General features: G+C 39.4%; 2 protein-coding genes across 2 annotated transcripts; one reads left to right on the forward strand and one right to left on the reverse strand.

Annotated features, from left to right (window-relative positions):
- Positions 1-347: 347 nt before the first annotated feature.
- On the forward strand, positions 348-3,678 carry spryd4 (SPRY domain containing 4). Its single transcript, XM_035656137.1, has 2 exons — positions 348-526; positions 2,353-3,678. Exons 1-2 carry the CDS (start codon positions 391-393, stop codon positions 2,892-2,894), a joined length of 678 nt encoding a protein of 225 aa, XP_035512030.1. The 5' UTR covers positions 348-390; the 3' UTR covers positions 2,895-3,678.
- On the reverse strand, positions 3,289-17,708 carry gls2a (glutaminase 2a (liver, mitochondrial)). Its single transcript, XM_035656135.1, has 18 exons — positions 17,497-17,708; positions 16,093-16,180; positions 13,779-13,900; positions 10,810-10,939; positions 10,645-10,724; positions 10,338-10,501; positions 9,842-9,900; positions 7,557-7,589; positions 7,403-7,461; positions 7,257-7,323; positions 6,993-7,043; positions 6,323-6,499; positions 6,087-6,218; positions 5,893-5,985; positions 5,699-5,760; positions 4,744-4,820; positions 4,584-4,647; positions 3,289-4,459 (listed from the first exon to the last, which is right to left on the reverse strand). Exons 1-18 carry the CDS (start codon positions 17,706-17,708, stop codon positions 4,303-4,305), a joined length of 1,827 nt encoding a protein of 608 aa, XP_035512028.1. The 3' UTR covers positions 3,289-4,302.
- Positions 17,709-19,071: the final 1,363 nt, after the last annotated feature.

Genomic DNA, 19,071 nt, shown 5'->3' on the forward strand with positions numbered 1-19,071 from the left:
GACTTTATTCTCGTATTATTAGGACTTTATTCTCGTAACATTAGGACTTTATTCTCGTAACATTAGGACTTTATTCTCGTATTATTACGACTTTATTCTCGTAACATTAGGACTTTATTCTCGTATTATTACGACTTTATTCTCGTAATTTCCAAAAAAGTAGTATGGCCCTAATACTCCGTCGTAGTATACTTACTTGAGTGTCACAGCTGCACATTTTGAGACTTTTTGAGAGGCCGTGCTGCTGTCCGTGGTGCTGGCTGGAGGTGTTCCTCTCCAGGCCTGCAGGGGGTGGTGGTGGTGGTGGGGCAGCAGAGCGCGCTATCTGCCACATTACCAAGAGCAGAAGAAGGAGCCAAACCATGTGAGCAACACCAGCAGTGGAAAAACATGGCGATGCCCGTTAGTGCAGCTCGTCTCTGTCTCTGCCTGGCGGGACGGACCGCCACCTCCCTGACAGCCGGACACAGGCGGGCTGTCAGCCTGCCAGCGAGGAGATGCTACATATCCACCTCGACCGGGAGCCGTGAGTGTTTGTGTTTGTGTTTGTAAACAAAGTAGTCGTAGCTGCAGCCCAGAGGTCGTCGAGCAGCTAATGACCGATGTTTGTTTTTGTTTGTTGTTTGACTTTTCCCCGTTAGTACCGGGCACTTCCTGCCACAGCAACGCAACTGTAACCGGGCTGTAGCCGTGGTAACGAATGAATACAACCGTTAACGCGTCACACGTAACAACAAGAGCCAAAAGCTCGAAGGAAGTCCGGTGAGACCTCTGTAAACAAAACCCTCACCTGGCTTTACGGTCTGAAGTGCGCATGCGTCTAAGCCACAACTCTTAATTAGACTATGTTACGTAATGTTTATTTTTTTTATTTTTTACACACTCAGTAGTATCTGAAACGCAAACACGCGGTAGTTTAGCTGTTTGTCCGATAATAGGTGTATCCTCCTGAGACCCAGCCTATTAGTTGATGTCCTCTGTAGTGGACATTGGTTTTTGGGCTATATCTCTTGACTTATTTAAGCTACCCCACTAAGCCCCAATGAGCTCCAAAGAGGACACCCTGGCCTTCCCAATGATATCTCAAGTGTTAGGATTGGATGAGGGGAACTCTTTTTTCAGGTTGAGACAAAAAAAAGTAAAAAGTAAAATTGGTAGACACTGTGTTTGTTCCTTGGTTTGCTCAGGAGGGTGGAGTTTTCTGCCATCTGCCTCACACACAACGACACACACACACACTTTGTTTGCTGTGCTTTAATCTTCTCTGCAAGGTAATGACTTGAAATGATACATAAGTAAACATAATGTCAGGTAATCTCACTGAGACTGCAAAAGAGACCTACAGTAGATCAGTGGATTCAACATCTTTTATTTGCAGCTGTCAAAATGTGAACTGGAATTCATGATCAGGTCACACTCAACACTGCTGAGTACCATTAGGAGCCACGTTTAGTTTTATTGACCTATGATCAAGAACTTGTTTCAGCAATGTTTTGCATTAGTTTCTTTAGTTTCCCAAAAAGACAAGAGTTTTTACAAGGCCCGGCCATCTCCTGCCTCTTAGATAGTTTTGTCAATTGACTATCTTTTAGTTTGACTAAGTGTCTTTTTCCGGGCGATGGGAGCCATCCAGTTTTATTTTTTTTTTTCTTTCTTTTCCTTAAAACACTTCTCTTATTTTTTGACATGTATGTAATTTCTTACAATGGTCACGGTGATGAGGTCAGGGAGTGCAAATAATGGGTGCGTGAAACGTATGCCCTCAGAAAGCATCCCTGTGAGTAAAAAGCTCAGAAATCCGACTGCTCTGATCCTTACGCCACAGTTTTCTTTATATGGTTATCTGCTCCGGGCAGAGCTGAGCATACCTACAAAGTACACGGACACAGGAATTAATTGTTCCAACTCTAAGCTTCATAGATTTGTTAGGTTCAGAGCACTCTGGTTTCCTTATTGTTCCTAAATGAATCAGATTTAGGCCTTTTGTTTTTCAGCAGACTTTTTTTCCCATGCATACTTAGCAGTAATAGTAATAATGGCTCTTTTCCAGCAATACAAAGTAGCAATTAATGTTATTAGTCACTTTACCATGTCAAAATGTCTGTTCTGAAAAACGTTTATTCAGCTTTTCTTCTGCCCAGTTTGGGAGCCATTGTTTTGAATACATTTGCAAGACCTGATCTGCTCTAAGTGCAGCTCATAAATAATATTCAGATCAATTTTATAGACACTGACGGCATAAACAAAGAGCCAGATTTGGGTAAGGCAGACTCCATTGCCTCATCCATTATTAAACATCAAACTGAAAGTCATCATTGAAAAATATTGTCTTTTTCTCCCTGCTCTCCTCAGATCTTCAGTTCAGGCTTGATGAGCGAACGGCTCACAGCAGTCTGGACCTCTTCAAGAAAGACACTGGCGTCATCTACCGCATGCTGGGTCTGGACCCCAGCCACCTGCAGGACAACCCCAATCGCTTCCGAGACTGGGCCGTCGTGTTCGGCGATGAGAAGATCGGCAGCGGGCGGCACTACTGGGAGGTGACGGTCAAAAAGTCTCAAGAGTTTCGTCTGGGTGTGGCCGAGGCGCTGATGTCCCGAGAGGACTGCGTGGGCACCAACAGCTCCTCCTGGGTGTTCGGCTACGCTCAACGCAAGTGGTTCGCCATGACCAGCAATAAGATAGTTCCTGTGACGCTGGTGGGGAAGCCGGACCGCGTAGGCATCCTGCTTGACTACGACGCCGGCCTTCTGGGGCTGGTGGACGTCGGACACCGCACGATCATTCACGCCCTCAGGGTCCAGTTCAAGGCTCCCCTCTGCCCTGCGTTTGGACTTTGGGACGGGGAGCTGCTCACACACTCTGGCCTGGAGGAGCCCGAAGGCCTGAAGTGAAGCGGGAGGAACTGCGGTGGGGATGATTGTGACTGCCGTGAAAGGCCACAGGCAATATCTGTGCAAATCAATTCAGTTGCATGTGATGGTTAATTCTCTGTGGTCCCATTGGTTCATAGTCATGACTCTTAACAATGCAAGTTCATACTTTGTGTATGTCGTCCAGCCTCAGGCAGCCATACCACAGACGCTGTATATGTGTGTGTGTGTGTGTACCTCATGTATTACCTCTCAGACTAATGGATGTGAAAAGGATGTGTGGTTGTTTTTTGAGGGGGACATTAACTGCCAAGTTGTCAGTTTACACTGTCTTCTGTCGTTACCCACACAGCTGAAATCAACACAAAGCCTTTTTTTTTCCATGTTCATACTGTATATTGTTTAATAAAATAACTTCACTGAAATTGCTTTAATTTCTTTGTTATTTACAGCAGGATGATGTATATTTACAGTCACAGACAAAAGCTTGAGTAGACCTGAGGAATCATTTCACTTAAGATGAAGAAAAATGGTGGTTGAGTTTCTCAGTACACTGCATACTAACGAGCAAAAGCTTTAATTTTCTTCATGTCAAAAAGTATCACTTCAAACAAATGTATGTCTAGTTTGCAACAGTCATTTGCATAAATGTAATTATATATTTAGTGTTAGAGTAACCCAACTGTGCACTGTTCCCAGCGCCTGAGACATGCAGATGTTTTCTGTGATACACTAGTAACCACCACTAGTAGAGCTCACTCTAATAACGCAAGAGTAATTCTTCCAAAAAGAAAAAAGAAAATGACCAACAGAAGTTAGCAGTGAATAAACTGGACCATGAGTCTCAGTGAATTGGCAAAAACTACAATGAAACAGTCTTTTCAGTGTTATGCAACTCCATCACCTCCTGTTGAGGTAGAATAATGAATGAAGCAGCTTTGAGAATATTTATACAGTTATTACACAGGATGCATAAAATCCCCTGATTAAATGGCATACTGATGAAGCTAAATATATTTCAGCATTTAAAAAATAAATAAGCACAATATATTATATATATATTTACATCTCTTTGGTATTTTCTGTCATAACATAAGCACAAAAAACATTCATTAAAATTGCAACTCAAGGCTTAAATTATAATTTTTCTCCACACAAGCAACACATCGTCTATTTATATAGTGCTTTGTTGATACTTTATATTGTTGAAAAGCAACATGAATTTTAATGAAATGCATTGCAAAGGGACTTAACCATGCACTGTATAGCTTTTCAACAGTCTAAAGGATGTTCCCCACATTATATATAGTTCATTATCATATTAAAGAAAACCCATTCATTCATCATGTCTCTCAATCATCCTGTGTCCTTTCAGTCCTCTCAGGTGTACAATAAAATACATTTTCAAGCCCTCATGATCCCCCGTGGTTTAAACGATGCTCTTCACCGTGTCCAGCGTGGTCTTCTGCTCCTCTGTGTCGCCCGGTGAGTCTGCGTCAGTGTACACACCCAGGTACTCTTGCAGGACTGAAACAACAACATCATGGCCAAACTGCATGGCGTCATCTATGGGTGTGTTCCCCCATCTGATAGGTAACACAATGTAATATGGAGATGGATGGATTGTTATGGTTAGTAATATGGAGATGGATCCTTCTACCATTTTTAAAATCTAATATCAGATGAAATAGTTTATATTTAAATCCCTACCTGTCTTTCATGTGGGGATTCACTTTACATATTTCAGTTAGGAAGATAACAGCTTCCACGTGACCTGAAAGACAATCCCAGTGGCATATTTGATTCATTCTAGTTTGAATATCAAAGCCAAGATTATTGAAGAATGAATGAACTAATAATGAAGTGTCACCTTCTGCAGCAGCGATGTGGAGCGCTGTGCGAGAGTCGTAGTCTGTCTGCTCCATGTCTACGGCTGAAAGAGCAAACCTGGAGGGGTAACAAAGGAGCGAAGGAGATGAGAGGGAACACACATAGAAAGGTTAATTTGAGTGATGGCAAACTTTCAGAAACTCTACTGAGTAGCCCTACAATCACACAAGTGAAGGACTTGTTAATATGAATGCAGACATGTTTTGGAAAAGCAGTGAATGAATGAACGAACCAACTATAACAATAGTTTAACATTTTGGGGAATGTAAAGCTACAGTCAGGAGGCGATTAGTATATTTTATAGTAGTATATTACATATAATGTGTTAATCAATGAGTTTTAGAGCTGCTGTTAAGCAGACTTATGTTTTAAACCCTCGGACAGGGCTAAGCTAGCTGCTCCCCCCTGTTTCCAGTCTTTATGCTAAGCTAAGCTAACCTGTCTGCTGGCTTTAGCTTCACAGATGTTAAAAGGGTTTTGATCTTCTCATCAAACTCTTGGCAAGAAAGTGTATGAATGTCAAACAGTTTCATTAAGATTAGAGCCTGAGAACCGATTTTTGTTGAGACCGATATCAATTTTTAAAGGCAGAAAATTACTGATGTGGCGCCCAATAGTGAATTTCTCAGTTGGACTGAAAATAGACGGATTTTGCCCTGTTATGACTCTTAGGTTCTCAGAAGGCTGCTTTTATGAACAAATTACTATTAAAGTTAAATATTCTTTAACATGTTAAATAATTTAACATGCATTGTCAAGCAATTCTAGAAACAAGCATTGCTGCATTATATACCAGAAAAGAAAAAAAAAGACATATACAGCAATACTGATACGATATCAATACGTCTGCCGACCAATATATCGGTCAGGGTCTTTTTAAGATTGTTTCAACCATCTGTTGTGTACTCGTCTAGTGTTGGAGCTTTGAGCTTTACCTCCTCAGAGAAGAGACGTCACCACTGTAGGCTGCAAACATCAGTTTTACCACTGACTTGTTCTAATGGATCAAAAGACAAACGTTACTTGATATGATATGATAATATACAGTCTCTTAAACTCAAGAGGCATCTATGTTTCTTACTAGCCTGAATGAGAATTACAGCCTCTACACTTGTTGCAATGAACTTACTGGATCATCATCTGATCTTCTTCTGGGGTCGTGTTTCTTAGTGAAGTGTCTCAGGTTGTCATAATTGTGGAAGTTGAAGTGAGACACCAGGTCCTAGTGAATCAAAAGTTGATTGAGATGAAATATTTGAAGCATGCAGATACAGACAAATTGGGTAAAGAAAAATCAATAAAACTATGATGGCGACTAAATACCTGACAGAAGTGAATGCCACGAACACTGTTCCCAAGCCGATCTAAAGGTGGAGACCAACACATCATACCCATGACGTTGGGGACCACCAGCAGAACAGCACCTGAAACTCCAGATTTAGCAGGCAAGCCCACCTGAACAAGAGGAGGAAACAAAATATCTCATTTAAAAACCTGGATTCAACATCTCCTGGAGCGACAATGCTTTCAAACAGGTCCTTGAATTCCCGGTGACTCACATGGAAGGCAAACTGTCCGGAGAAGTCGTACATGCCACAGGAATGCATGAGACTCAGGGTGTTGCGTACGGCTTCAGCACTCAGCACGCGCTCACCTGTGATTGGACAAATACCTCCGTTGGCCAGTGTGGCAGCCATGACACTTCCTGACTCACAGGTCACCTCAATGGAGCACAACTGGTATAAAAAAATATTAAAACATTTAAAAATCAAAAACCAAAATTTGGCGGATTCCCCTTGAAATCAATGAAACAAGGTGGTAGAAACACTACTGCTTTTGTCTACAGGGGCCGCCAGAAACAACAAAAATGGATTCCAAACATCACATTGGTTATCTTAGCTTAGCATAAAGACTATAAACAAGGGGAAACAGCTAGCTCTGTTTAGCTCTCTCACAAGTTAACATGTTATATCTAATTGTATCCGTACAAGAACCAACAAGAAGTTGTGTATTATGTGCCAGACTATTTTTTGGCTGGGTGCAGTGACTTCCTTGAGTCCTGTTGTCACTGTGAGGTTGCCAGGCAAGCAACAGACGGTGCTATACTAAGCTGACCGGCTCCCGCTGTAGCTTTATATTTATCATACAGACGTGAACAATATCAATCTTCTCATTTAACTCTCGACAATGTTCATCCACAGAATACAATACAATGTTAAAGAGTCTCACTTGAAAGTAGAAGTCAAGGGCGGCCATCATATCTGCATTTTCAGGAAAACACTGCAAAGATTAAGATCACAGTCAGCACATCAGAATCAAAATCCAGAATACTTAATATCCCAGGGGGCACCATTAAATTTTTCTATTGTTAAACCCAGAAACACAAACAACAAATATTAAGAAAATGTATATAAGAATACTGAATATATATATGAATATATACATTTTGGTGATTGTAATTAAACATAAAATAGCCAAAAAAAACCCACTCACTTTTTTCTCCTTGAGGTAATAACCAATTGCATAATTCCTATCACCGGTTTCCCTCTCTGACTGGAAACTGAAAGAACATAACAGGTATTAAAAAGATGCATTTCAAGTGACACAGGACAATAATGTTGCTGTTGCACAGTACTTACGTTGCATTGCTGAAGCCCACATACTCTGTACCAGCCATGCTTTTCAAGAAATCCATCACCTGCAATAAGATCAATATTTACTCATACACCAAACTATTAAAATAGATAAATAAAATAAATGGAATCACAAAAAAAATGAAAAGCATTTACTCACATAGTCAAACCTCTCTGCTTTATTTGAATGAGGCTGTAAACAGAGGAAGAAAAACGTCAAAAGTCAGTGAGCCCCTATAGATGGCAGTGTTTCAGTACCTTGACAGCAAGTATAGTTTTAAGTCCAATCTTGGGTGGGCGTTGAGATATGATGTGCACATGATGTCTTTGTGCCTGTCAGTCCATGTGGCAATGTGCACACTGTGGCCTGAGGGCTTGTTTATGACTGTGCTTGAATTTCACAGACCAGTAAGGGATCATTACCAAGTTGTAAAGTAACCAAATAGGGATGGTTGTCACATTCATATTTAATTACTCTACTTATAAAGGTTAAATATGATATCAAATGTAACTGTGAAGCTGAAGGGATGACCAGAAGCTAAACATCACAGCCAATAAAAGAGTTGATTTTATGTCCACCAGGTAGTTACTGTGCCATCTAGTTTTTGAACAAAACATATAAATTTGTGACATTTAAACTTTTGCAGGTAAAGCTGTTCCCACTGGAGCATGAATATTGCTCAAAGTCAAAAACAACTTTTATGAACTTTGTACTTTCCCTGTCTTTGTGCATAAAATATCAAACATCTAAGTGTATAACCTCCTCAGTGTGTACATAAATGATATGCAAATAAACTAAACTGTGTTCAAACAATATCGTCCTCCTTCCACGCACACAAGCGAGGGTGGCTAACACACCTTCTGCTCTGGGGGCTGTAATTGGCCAGAAGCACACACGCCCCTGCGGTCAGGCCCACACACAGAGTTCCTCCCTCGCTGCTGAACCTGACCCACATATGATACGAGGTCCAGAGTGTCTCTTCGATCAGCTGGGAGACGCAGGAGAAATCTCCACAAGGTAACATACACACCTATATATGGCTAAACTCCACCCCCGCATGGCCAAAGCTCACAGATAAGTTTGATGGTCAGTCGGATGGTGACGACCATAGTCCAGCCGTAAGAGCACGAAGTGACAAGCCAACAAACGAGATTAGATATGTGATCGCTTACGTCATACGTCAGGAGTGAGTTTGTTCACTGATTTTCAACCTAGACTGTATGAAAATGCTGCTAAAATGAGTAGTGCAACATGACCAATAGATACAGCTTTAAGAAACGTAGCAATCTGTGGCTTCTCACTTGGAGTTGGACTCAGAGTTGGAATTCTTTAGGCCTTCAAATATATCATAATAAACATAATTTTCAAGAAACTTAACAGGAAAGCTTACAGTATTGTCATACTTGTTTTGATACTGTTGGTTCTGCTGTAAAATGTGCCACAAACTTTGCTTTGTTTTAGAGCAGTGCCCGTTTCATAAAAAGCAATTTGGGGAGCACTGCTGTCACGCAGATGGCAAATTTGGCAGTGTCACATTTTCACAATGATTTTGGCTAGAAAATTTAAAAAGAAGTTCAGTGCAAATGCAGTGACTCTCTGATTATCCATCATTAATTCACAATTCTCTCTCTCTCTCCCTCCTTTTTAATCAGTTGACTATGGACGTTTACTCTCCTCCAGCCAATGTGTTGCTGCTGTCGAATTTGAAATTTGTTTTCTTCTCTGTTGCTTTCAGCTGTCATGCCAGTTTATCATCCAGTGCCCAGATTGAGCTCATAAGAAGTCCACTCGTCATCACATCCAGACCTTCAGCCTCCTCCTCATTCCTTCCTCACCACCACCAGTGTCTAGACTACATCAGTGGGTTTCCTATACTGATTACAGCTTCACCAACCCTGCGACATCATGATGGGTTCTAATTGCCTAAGACTTTTCACATTTCTGGACTTTATTGTGTCAATAAAATATATTTGTTCATTTAAACATGGGCTGCAAGTAAAGCATTTGTTTTGATGAGTGAAATGTTTTTTTTTGGACAAATTCCTGGTTCTACTGAGGATGCAGCTAAAAAACAAAAACTGTCATAATGCATTTGTTGGTGGAACATAGAAACATCTGAATATCCTGTTAAGTGTAGTTTTTCTTCATTAGGTTTGAAGGCCTACATGATTGCCCCTTTGAACTGTGTTTAAACCCAGAGAGAGGCCGAAGCATAACGCTACACTGCACAGTAATAATTGAAGGGGAAAAACATTTAATAGGGTCTGGGTTTAAAAAGAGAAAGTCTATTTTTGGGCCTGACCGGATACTTCCTGAGATTCCACTAATCACCACTCCTCATTAATGACCAACTGTGTAGTACATTCTGTGTGTATGTTGTAAAAACCTCTGTAAATATCTGTCATATCAGTGTATTCATTGCTGACAAGCCTTTAGATTTCTACCTTAATTAAAGAACTGATGACGATAGCTCCGGCATTCACCATTGGGTTGTGTGGTTTATCTGCACAGGAAACAAGAGCATGTTATTACTCAATTGCCCCAAACCACAAGAGCAATAAACTGCTGAGATTAGTTCATCAGGGGAAACGTGGAGTAATATCAGCTAATAAACTGAACACACAAAGTACAATCCTGTTTGTTTCAGATTGGAGTGTGTAATAGCAAATGACTACAAATGTGAGATAAAACAGTACATAATTTGGCTGAAAGTTCATCTGGACAACTTTTTTTCCCAGTAAAATAATGACTCTTGCACTATCTTGCCAATAACCAGAGTCTGTTGCAATTACTGAATTTCTCCATATTTCTACATAATGGAAAAGAAGGTGTGTTTTCTTTTTACAAAACTAGGATGGATCATGAACACTCAGTATTATTGTTACTGCTTGTTCTTGCGTAGAGCAGATAATGAAAGTCTTGATTACACTAATAACTTACCTTCCTCATTTAGTGACAGTTTGTTGAACTTGAATCCACTGGGCTCTTTGCCCACAAACTGGTGAGCGATCTCGCTGCCGAGGTTGTGCACGGCGATGGCGTACTCCAGAGGCTTTACACACGACTGCAGACAGAAGGGAACCTTTGTGTCACCCACAGAGTGTCTGCATGACATGAGGATGTAATGGAAAAGCATAGAAACAAAACAAAACAAAACAAAACAAAAAAAAATGGAGGAGTGTTAGTGAGGCAGTACACACGGTGGAGGTTTTCAGAACGGAAACATACATTAAAGATGTTACTGTACCTCTGTCCATCAATTGTGCACAGAGATACACCCCAGAGATCAGGGCTGAACTTAGCCAGCTGGGGAATGTAATCAGCTACCTGCATGAAACACGAAACACGTGTCAGTGTAACTGTAATGAATGAGCAGATACTGAATTAGTACGCGTCTTAGTATCTCACTTACTTGTCCTGCCTCCTGCTGTTGCGCACTGTCATACATGTCATTGATCTGCTGGGTGAACTTGGCAAAGTTTGGGATGATGAACTTTTTTTTGAAAGCCTTCGTTAGCAGCATGATGTTGTTTCCCACACACCTACAACAGGACAAATGATTGAACTGAATTCATGAGGAGAATTACAAAAAATAAAAAAAAATACATATGGTGCAGTTAGTATTAGTATCAGATTAACTGTTTATATTTCGAATAAACTCTCATGTCATACATTAAAGGTTTAGTGTTTAACATTTAGGAAGATCTACTGCCGGAAATGGAATATAATATACATAACTACTTTTTAATTAATGTATAATGACATGAAAATTAGAACTATTATGTTTTGTTAACTTATAATGAGTCGTTTTTATCTACAGTGAGAGCTCAGAAAGGACCAACCAAAACTAGCTCTTGATAGGCCCTTTATGTTGTCCACACACTCTAGTTTCTCCTTTGTACTTGGAATAAGGGAAGGGTGAGGTGAGGGAGTTACAATCTGCAACTATACTGCTAGATGCCATTAAATCCTTCACACTGGACCTTTACGATTTCTCAGATCTCTCTGAGGCAGCCCTGCTTATTGGTAAACTCTTTAAATTGTTGTTTTTTGTCCAAATTACAAAAATATATATTTTTTTCTTCCCCTAGTGTTATGTAGCCACACAGATAATTTTGGTTTTATTTGCCCAGGTTTTGAAATATCATTCACATATCAGCTGGACTCACTGATGCAATCAGGTTACAATATTTCTGCTGCCACTGGAATACAGTGGAAGTGAATTAAATTTGGTTTTTGGTGCTCACAGTGTTGAAAATGTACATTTGAAAAATTCACTAGCAACATGTCTTTCCAGAAACATTGGCTGGTTACTTTGAATAATATAGTTTTCAATTTAAAAAAAGTCCCCTTCATAACTGTTGACATTATATATTGTGAATTATAATTGTTTACGGAAAGACACCATTTCATTCAATTTCATTCACCTTTGTTGTATCAGGGTGGAGGCAGAAATCTCTGAGACAGATAAATCAAACCTCTATGAAGTCAAAACAAAACATGTCCAGAAAGCACAAGAGGTGTTTGTTGTTGTTTTTTTGTATTTGAGTCAACTAACCCTTTAATAGGAGCAGCCAAACAACCACAGTTCATGTTCAAACAAAAGGGAAGGGGCAAACTCAGATAGCAAAATAAATCTGGTCCTAATGGGAGCAGTAAAAACACAGTTGTTTCTCAAACTGCAGCGACTAAATGGAATTCAGCCATAATTTATTTGATCATTTACACCTGTTCTTTTGTGACATGTAAATATGTCTCCAGTGAAAAACGTGAGATTATCCTGAGTGATGGGAGGTTTCTGTATATAAATAAAATACCATTCACCCCTATTGCATTAGGTTAGAGGCATAAATCTTGGCAAATAAAATGAACTATGCTGCGTGGCTACGTACCATTCAGATAAGTAAGGAAATATGTTTTGGGGGTTGTTTTAGGATTTGGGTGAACCAATCCAATCCAGGACTCCAGCCAAACAACCACTGTTAATTTTTAAGCACAGGGTTGTACAGTTATAGCCCGCTAACAGAGATAGCTACAGCCTTGTACGGCTAATTCAACCTCCATTATCTGTTGTGTTAACTAGCCTTCACTGAGTTATAGTGTTATGACTGAACAGCATTTTTTATAATAAGCAAGAACATAAGCTGTGTAATATGAGCCTCTTGTCCTAAAGTCTTTCTTTCTGTGGAACTCGATCCAACCATTTGTCAAAAAAAGTTTAGAAACTCCAAACAATTTTGCATTTAATTGAAATGCTCAACTCCAACTCAGTTTTTTCATCTCACTGGATTCAACTTTCGGGCCAATACACACCCAGATAAAAGGGTAAACAAACACACCTGCCTTTATTATGTCAGATCCAAACTGTTATTATTGAATTCCTCTGCTATAATTGGTCAGCAATGCGGTATTCTCTCAAGGAAAGGTATGCACGTTCTGTCACAGCTTGGTCTGAACTAAAATATCTAGCCTGCAGCCTTCACTAATCCAAGGCGATGCTAGCGTGAGGTTTTGGGACACCAGGCGCAGAGAGTGGAGAGAACTTGCATTATTCATATGGGTCATTTCCTAAAAAAAAAGAGGAAAAAAAGGAAGATAGCTCTCTCTATTTCTAGTAGCATATTTATAGTGAACTCTTGAGTGTTCTTCAGGAAAGGCTAACCTCACAAATAAAAATAAAAAACCAAGCAAATAAAGTCGGACACGGCCAATTAAGTTTGACGAAGACAACCAGTAACCCTCTTCTGTTCCAGGCCAAAGGATGAGATTGAGTGAATTACACTCACTGATGATACTGTTTGGACAACACTCTGCACGGAGCTCACAGATATGTTCAGTCTCCTAATGTAATTGCCACAGTCTGGAGCTCAACCAGAATGATGCCCTTTCATTAACAACCCCTGGAGACCCTCTGTCTTTATGCACTCTGCACTGCTTTGGCTGTCATGTGTGAATTTGGTTAGCAGCAGCTGTCAGCCATAAAACGCCTGTCTCTGTCAGTCTCTTGGACTCAAATAGCGCTGACCACAGATTACTCCTCCTATTACTACCTTTAGTTAAGAGCAAAAGAGCCATAACCTTACATAACCTTATCTAATCTTGCACCTTTCAGGCTTTCATCCATTTTTTCCCCCACGATTGTTTTGGGAAGGTCCTGAAACTATTCTGAATATTCAAATTCCAAGGGAGTGGGAAATCTGCTTGAAACAACATTAGAATTAACACCAGGCCAAACTGGCTATGCAGCAGTAATATAAACCGAGCGTTTAACAAATACAGAGGGCGTTCAGTATGCTTTTCACATGCAGGTAAAAGTTTACCACTGTCATTTGAAAAATGGTGTGCATAACTTTCTCCATAAATAACCAAAGCTTTTCTCACCTTCTGAACAGCGTCTTGTCCATCATGACTGGCCCGACAGAGTCACGTGTGGATTGTCGCATCTGATGGACACAGTCACGCAGCCGAGGGTCAGACGTCAACAAACCTGTTTTTCTCAGAGCCTGGAGAGGAGGCAGACGAGGTGGGTATGAGCCAATTAATACACAAGGGAGAGAAAAAGAAGTGATAAGTCACAGATTGCACACTTTATCAAACACTTCATGCACAGTAGTGTTTATGTGATGTCATCTGGCAGGATATCAAATATGTGTAGATGGAATATATAGATAGGGGACTTCAGGAGTGCCCACGTGGGACTGAGGAGGAAACACAGGAGTAGACCAGATTACTGGAATCCCTCTCGTAAGTCACACGTCAGGCTGACAGTCACTGTATGAACCACACGAGTCTATTTTGAGGACACCATGTGCACGACCCTCTCGACCAGAGAGGCTCCAGTGTTTTATTGAGTCATCTCATCTAAAAAAAAACGTTTCAGTGAGCAAACAGACCAATGAAGCACATGGCTGTTAGCTTGCTGCTGCTGTTATTGAATGCCTGTGAGTGATTCTTAGCTTCAGGGCGGGAAATGCTAAAGTTAAGGCTGAACTGACTGAAATTTTGTGCTTATTATATCCTTCAGCTGGCTGTGTGGGGAAGCAGTTGTGCCTTCATAAATTGAATAAAAACACAAAACAGACACAGAGAGGCCTTGTGAATGAGAGCTCGGCCAGCAATATATAGAGTTTATTACCTGATATCTTACTTGATGATATAATAAGTATGAATGAATGCCTGAATCTTTATATATTTACTATAAACTGTTAGAAATACATATTGTCACTCCACGTAGAGATGTAACAATTAATCGATTAATTGATTGACAGAAAGTTAATTATCAACAATTTTTATGATTTAAACATTGTTAAGGTCAATTTATAAACAAACATGATAAAGATTCAGTGGTTCTAGCAACTTTAACAAATGTTTTATTGAGATTTCAATCAGAATAGAGAAAGAAACAAAAGTATACATGTGCCCTTCCATACTGACATTAGACACTAGACAAAACAAGCGGCATACTACTTTTCTTTACTATTTTCTTGTGTTTTATAGACCAGACAATTAATCGATTCATCAAGAAAAGAAAATGAATCATTTTCAATATTAGTATGCTAAATAGTATTCAGTATTCAAAGAATATAAAATATACATTATAAATGTTTTTGGTGGAGATACTAACATGTTTCATCAGATGGCTTAACTTTATCTAGGTTCACCTGCAGTATTTGCTAAATAATTCAGGGCTGGGTATTTTAACCATAAAAGGAAAAATGTTGTTACACATAATGTGTAAATGGAGTAAAAAAACAAAACATTTTATATCTAGTACAATAATTTCCCATCCTAACATCCTGCTTATAGAACTTTTTTTTAAACAAGAAATATTCTCGTAAGCTAACGATGAGTCAAAGTGACTTGTTTTCGCAGTAGTACATTCAAGGATACTGACTAACACTTTCACCATCCGTTTCCTAACCCAGTCACCTCTACAAACACATCCAGTCATCCGTGGTGTGACAACAAGCCACCTGTCTCTCTTCTTCTAAATGCATGTTTCTTTTTAAAATGACTGAGTTGCCATAGACACCGAGGTCACCAGATGTCCCTGTCTGCCTTTTTTCAAGTGACTGTCTAAAAGGTTGCACCACTTGAAGCTAAATGAGGGTGGGTCAGTTTGTAAAGGTTGTTGTTGTCCTGTTCAGCTTCTGAGATATGTACGATATATGACTGGCACCTTACAAGACAAAAATATGAACGGTGGCACAGGTTCAGCTCTCTTCAGTAATATGTGTCCCTGTGCCTTACAATCTACTTCAGTTACTAAGAAAGCCCTTAGGTTCTGTTGTTTAAATGAAATGAATTTAATGTAATAAGGTTTCTTATAATATCTGCTGGTATAAACTCAAAATTAAATATAAGATATTATTGTAATTAAAGCCGAAAAGTAATTAAACTTCAATGTGAAAAAATCCATGTTGCTCTCTGATGATTACTTCACAGTTACACCCACTATATTTAGTGCTATTACATAATTAAGTCCCTCACACCTTTTAAACTTGACCCTGCACTCAGCTGGAGAAGCTCTGGATTCCTGTTGTGGGCTCCTATGTCACTCCCCAAGGTTGATTTAACTAAAGTCATAGGTGCTTTTAGGTAATACAATATCGCAGCAGGGTATGTCCACAAATGCTAGGGAAAATCAAAACAGTCACAGCGTGACAGGGGAGGTGTGGATGCGTTGTTGACTTACGGAGATGAACTGGGAGAGAGGGATCATGTCTTTGCCCTCAGTGATGGTGTAGAAAAGTAGGTCCTCCATACTGGACATCAACCTACTTCTGCAAAAACAACACACACACAATACACTGTGATCTCTAAATTGAACTGGCGCCAATGTATCAACTCAAAACCATGAGCTGTGTGTCAATGTTTATGTCAATAACATGACCAGTAGTGAAAATACTGGCAAACATCCCGTTATTGAGCTAGTTCTTAACAGTAAGTGTGTGTACGAGAGGGGCAGTGGCCTCTGTGCCACTTTACCACTTTACGTACATAAAATATAAGCATACAATTAAGGACTGATAAATTCAGTATACAGTGTGTTTTTCTTTCCTTTCGTTTTCCTTATTCCTTATTTTATTGTTTGGTTGTAGCATACATATATTTTGAAATATCATACAAATCTTTATGTTAAAAAAAAACACTTTTTTAAAAACAAAGATGAAAATGTGAAATACACAACTGTAAAATGGTAGAATGAAATATCAAAATGCTACTCCTATGCCTGCACTTGTAGCTCAAATACTGCATTCAAATCATAATAATAATAACAGTAATCTGTGAAATATATATTATAATTGCTTTTTTGGGAGGGAAATGCTTGTTAGTTTTCCTGCCAAGAGTAAATAATAAGAATGATAGATTGTTTGCTTAAACTTTACCAAAAAATGAGCTGTAAAAGCAACATATTGCAGTTTTAAGGGCAGCAGTTTCCGGACTATTTCTTGTTTTGGGCGCAGTAACTTCCTAACATCTTATCATTAGCCTGAGGTTACCTGGCAACCAGCCGATTCTCCTGAAGATGACTGCGCCATCCAAAAAACACAACTTGTTTTAACTCTTTGTTTACAACTTAAAACAAACAATATACTGTATGATGTTAATTGGTGAGCTTGGTGCTGAGGTGTTTGTGGGAGTTTTTCTTTCTTTCTTTCTTTATTTTAAATCTCTGGATGTATCCAGGCTGGTTGTTTTCACCTGTTTTCCAGTCCTTGCCAAACTAACGTTAGCATCAGCTGTCTTTTAACTAGCAGTATAAATGTGGTATTGATCTTCTCTGGCAAGAAAAAATGAACACTGGTAAGTATATTGTACAAAAAAAAGAAGAACTAAAAACTGAGATTTTACTGCACAACAATGGTACAGCCTTTTAACAACTCCCACTATACCATGAACTTTACAATATAAAAGAAGTTATTATGAGATTACTAGCTAAGTAACTATAACCAGACAATTTAAGTACACCAGACAGCTCCCTCGGGATTATTGTGTCTGAGAATATTGTGGGGAAAGTGATGACGAATAATAACGAATAATATTTTGGCTAATTAATGGTGATTTATTCATTTAGAGACAGTTTACTGTGACCTACTTTGCGTGTCCTTGGTCCACATCAGGGCCCTTCTGGTGATGAAAGGCTCTGTGGGTGTGGGGTGATGCTGCGGCCCAGCAGGGCACAAGAACAGGTTGCTGCGTCCTGGACAAAACAATGTTGTCAGCTCCAGCTCTGGCGGAGACCCCTGCATTTTTAAATACCTGCAAGATTCCCGGGTTAGCTGTCCTCAGACTTTTCAGGCAATGCATTGTGATAAGTAGACCCTAATCTTTAATAATTCAAAAGGGAGTTTATTTTTCGCCCCCAGTAGCTGATCTAGAGAGAGATACTTGTGACCAGTACCCCCTGGTCCTCAGAGCTTTAATAGCAGCTGCTGTCTTACAGACTGGATCACAGGGCTGTTACTCGGGGGCGGGGCTGTGACACTGACAACACGTTGGTTCAGATGGTGGGGTCAATAACCAGCAGCTACTGAAGCTAAACCGGTAGCTGTGGCTTTCTACTGCAGCTGCTGATTATAAAGAGGGAGGGGAATAACTTTCATACTTTAGTTGTAGTCTTACTTGCACTGCACTTAATGTAGTCTTAGAGTGTAGTTAATGATCCTTCAGAAACAGTATATGGATGTAGAGTTGCAGTGTATAATATTACAAATTCAAAGAATATATATAAAAAAAAGAGAGATGAATAATATCACTCTGGACTGTGTGGACATAAGTTACTGTAGTGATAACTGTGCCCAAAAGTTTAATGTAGACTTAAAATTTAGTTAAAAAAGCTGGTATGAGCTCATATAGCAAGAAAGAAGCTGTAACAGTGAAGTGGACATGTGCCAGAAAGCAGGTTTATTTAATCAAAGAAATGACTCAAAGGCTGGAGTTGTTTAACTGTTCATTTTGTGTAGTTTTATATATTTTACTTGTGTTTAAATAATAATATTTATTCTGTTTTCTGCAAATGTTTGTGCAGTTAATTATATACATTACTTTTATATGTTTTGTTGTAGCAGAACTACTGTTACTACTACAAAATCACCCAGTATTATTTGTTGTTTTTCTTATTACTGTTCATATGATTGAGGTTAAACAATCATCATTTTTTACTATTAGCTCTGAGGAAGACTTTATATTTCATGATCTGCATCTCAAATATCTGTTTAGCATTTATTTGATGAGTCAGTTATAAAATCCTCTAGAATAAAGTGTGTCAGCTTTATCTGTCATTAGTTAGATTGAATCTGTTATTAGTCATTTATTCAGCTCGTGTAAATGATCATACGTGTGTTGTTGTCCAGTCTGTTCAATATTGTAAATAGGTAATAATTCTTTCTACTGCTGTTAGATAGCGACACCCTATGGTGACTTTCCCACACTGACTCACTGAAACCTTACCATCTTGTCCTCTAGGTGGTGTACTCACACCAGGACCCTATACTCAGGTCAGTCTCTGTTTCTTTGTTGTTTTGTTGAGAGGACACATCACAGCCGTGTCTGAGATCCTTCCTCTCCATAGGGGTTTTTTGGCAGGTTGCCTGGTGCTTCAAACACAATTTATTGAATAATTTCTAATTTCTTGAGTTTTGAGGCCTGGCTTCCTGTCTTTGATGTCAGC

The sequence above is a fragment of the Morone saxatilis genome, unplaced genomic scaffold (genome assembly GCF_004916995.1).
Source record: "Morone saxatilis isolate NCDOM2014 unplaced genomic scaffold, NCSU_SB_2.0 Contig15, whole genome shotgun sequence".
Lineage (NCBI taxonomy): Eukaryota > Metazoa > Chordata > Actinopteri > Moronidae > Morone > Morone saxatilis.

What these genes read in the sequence shown, in the direction of transcription:
- spryd4 (XM_035656137.1), top strand. Translation starts at nt 391, where the DNA reads ATGGCGATGCCCGTTAGTGCAGCTCGTCTCTGTCTCTGCCTGGCGGGA. An exon ending in ATCCACCTCGACCGGGAGCC is followed by an intron (nt 527 to 2,352) that starts GTGAGTGTTTGT and finishes TGCTCTCCTCAG; the next exon opens with ATCTTCAGTTCAGGCTTGAT.
- gls2a (XM_035656135.1), bottom strand. Translation starts at nt 17,708, where the DNA reads ATGCATTGCCTGAAAAGTCTGAGGACAGCTAACCCGGGAATCTTGCAG. An exon ending in TGCACAATTGATGGACAGAG is followed by an intron (nt 10,502 to 10,644) that starts GTACAGTAACAT and finishes CATGTCATGCAG; the next exon opens with ACACTCTGTGGGTGACACAA. An exon ending in AATCCCCACATGAAAGACAG is followed by an intron (nt 4,460 to 4,583) that starts GTAGGGATTTAA and finishes GTTACCTATCAG; the next exon opens with ATGGGGGAACACACCCATAG.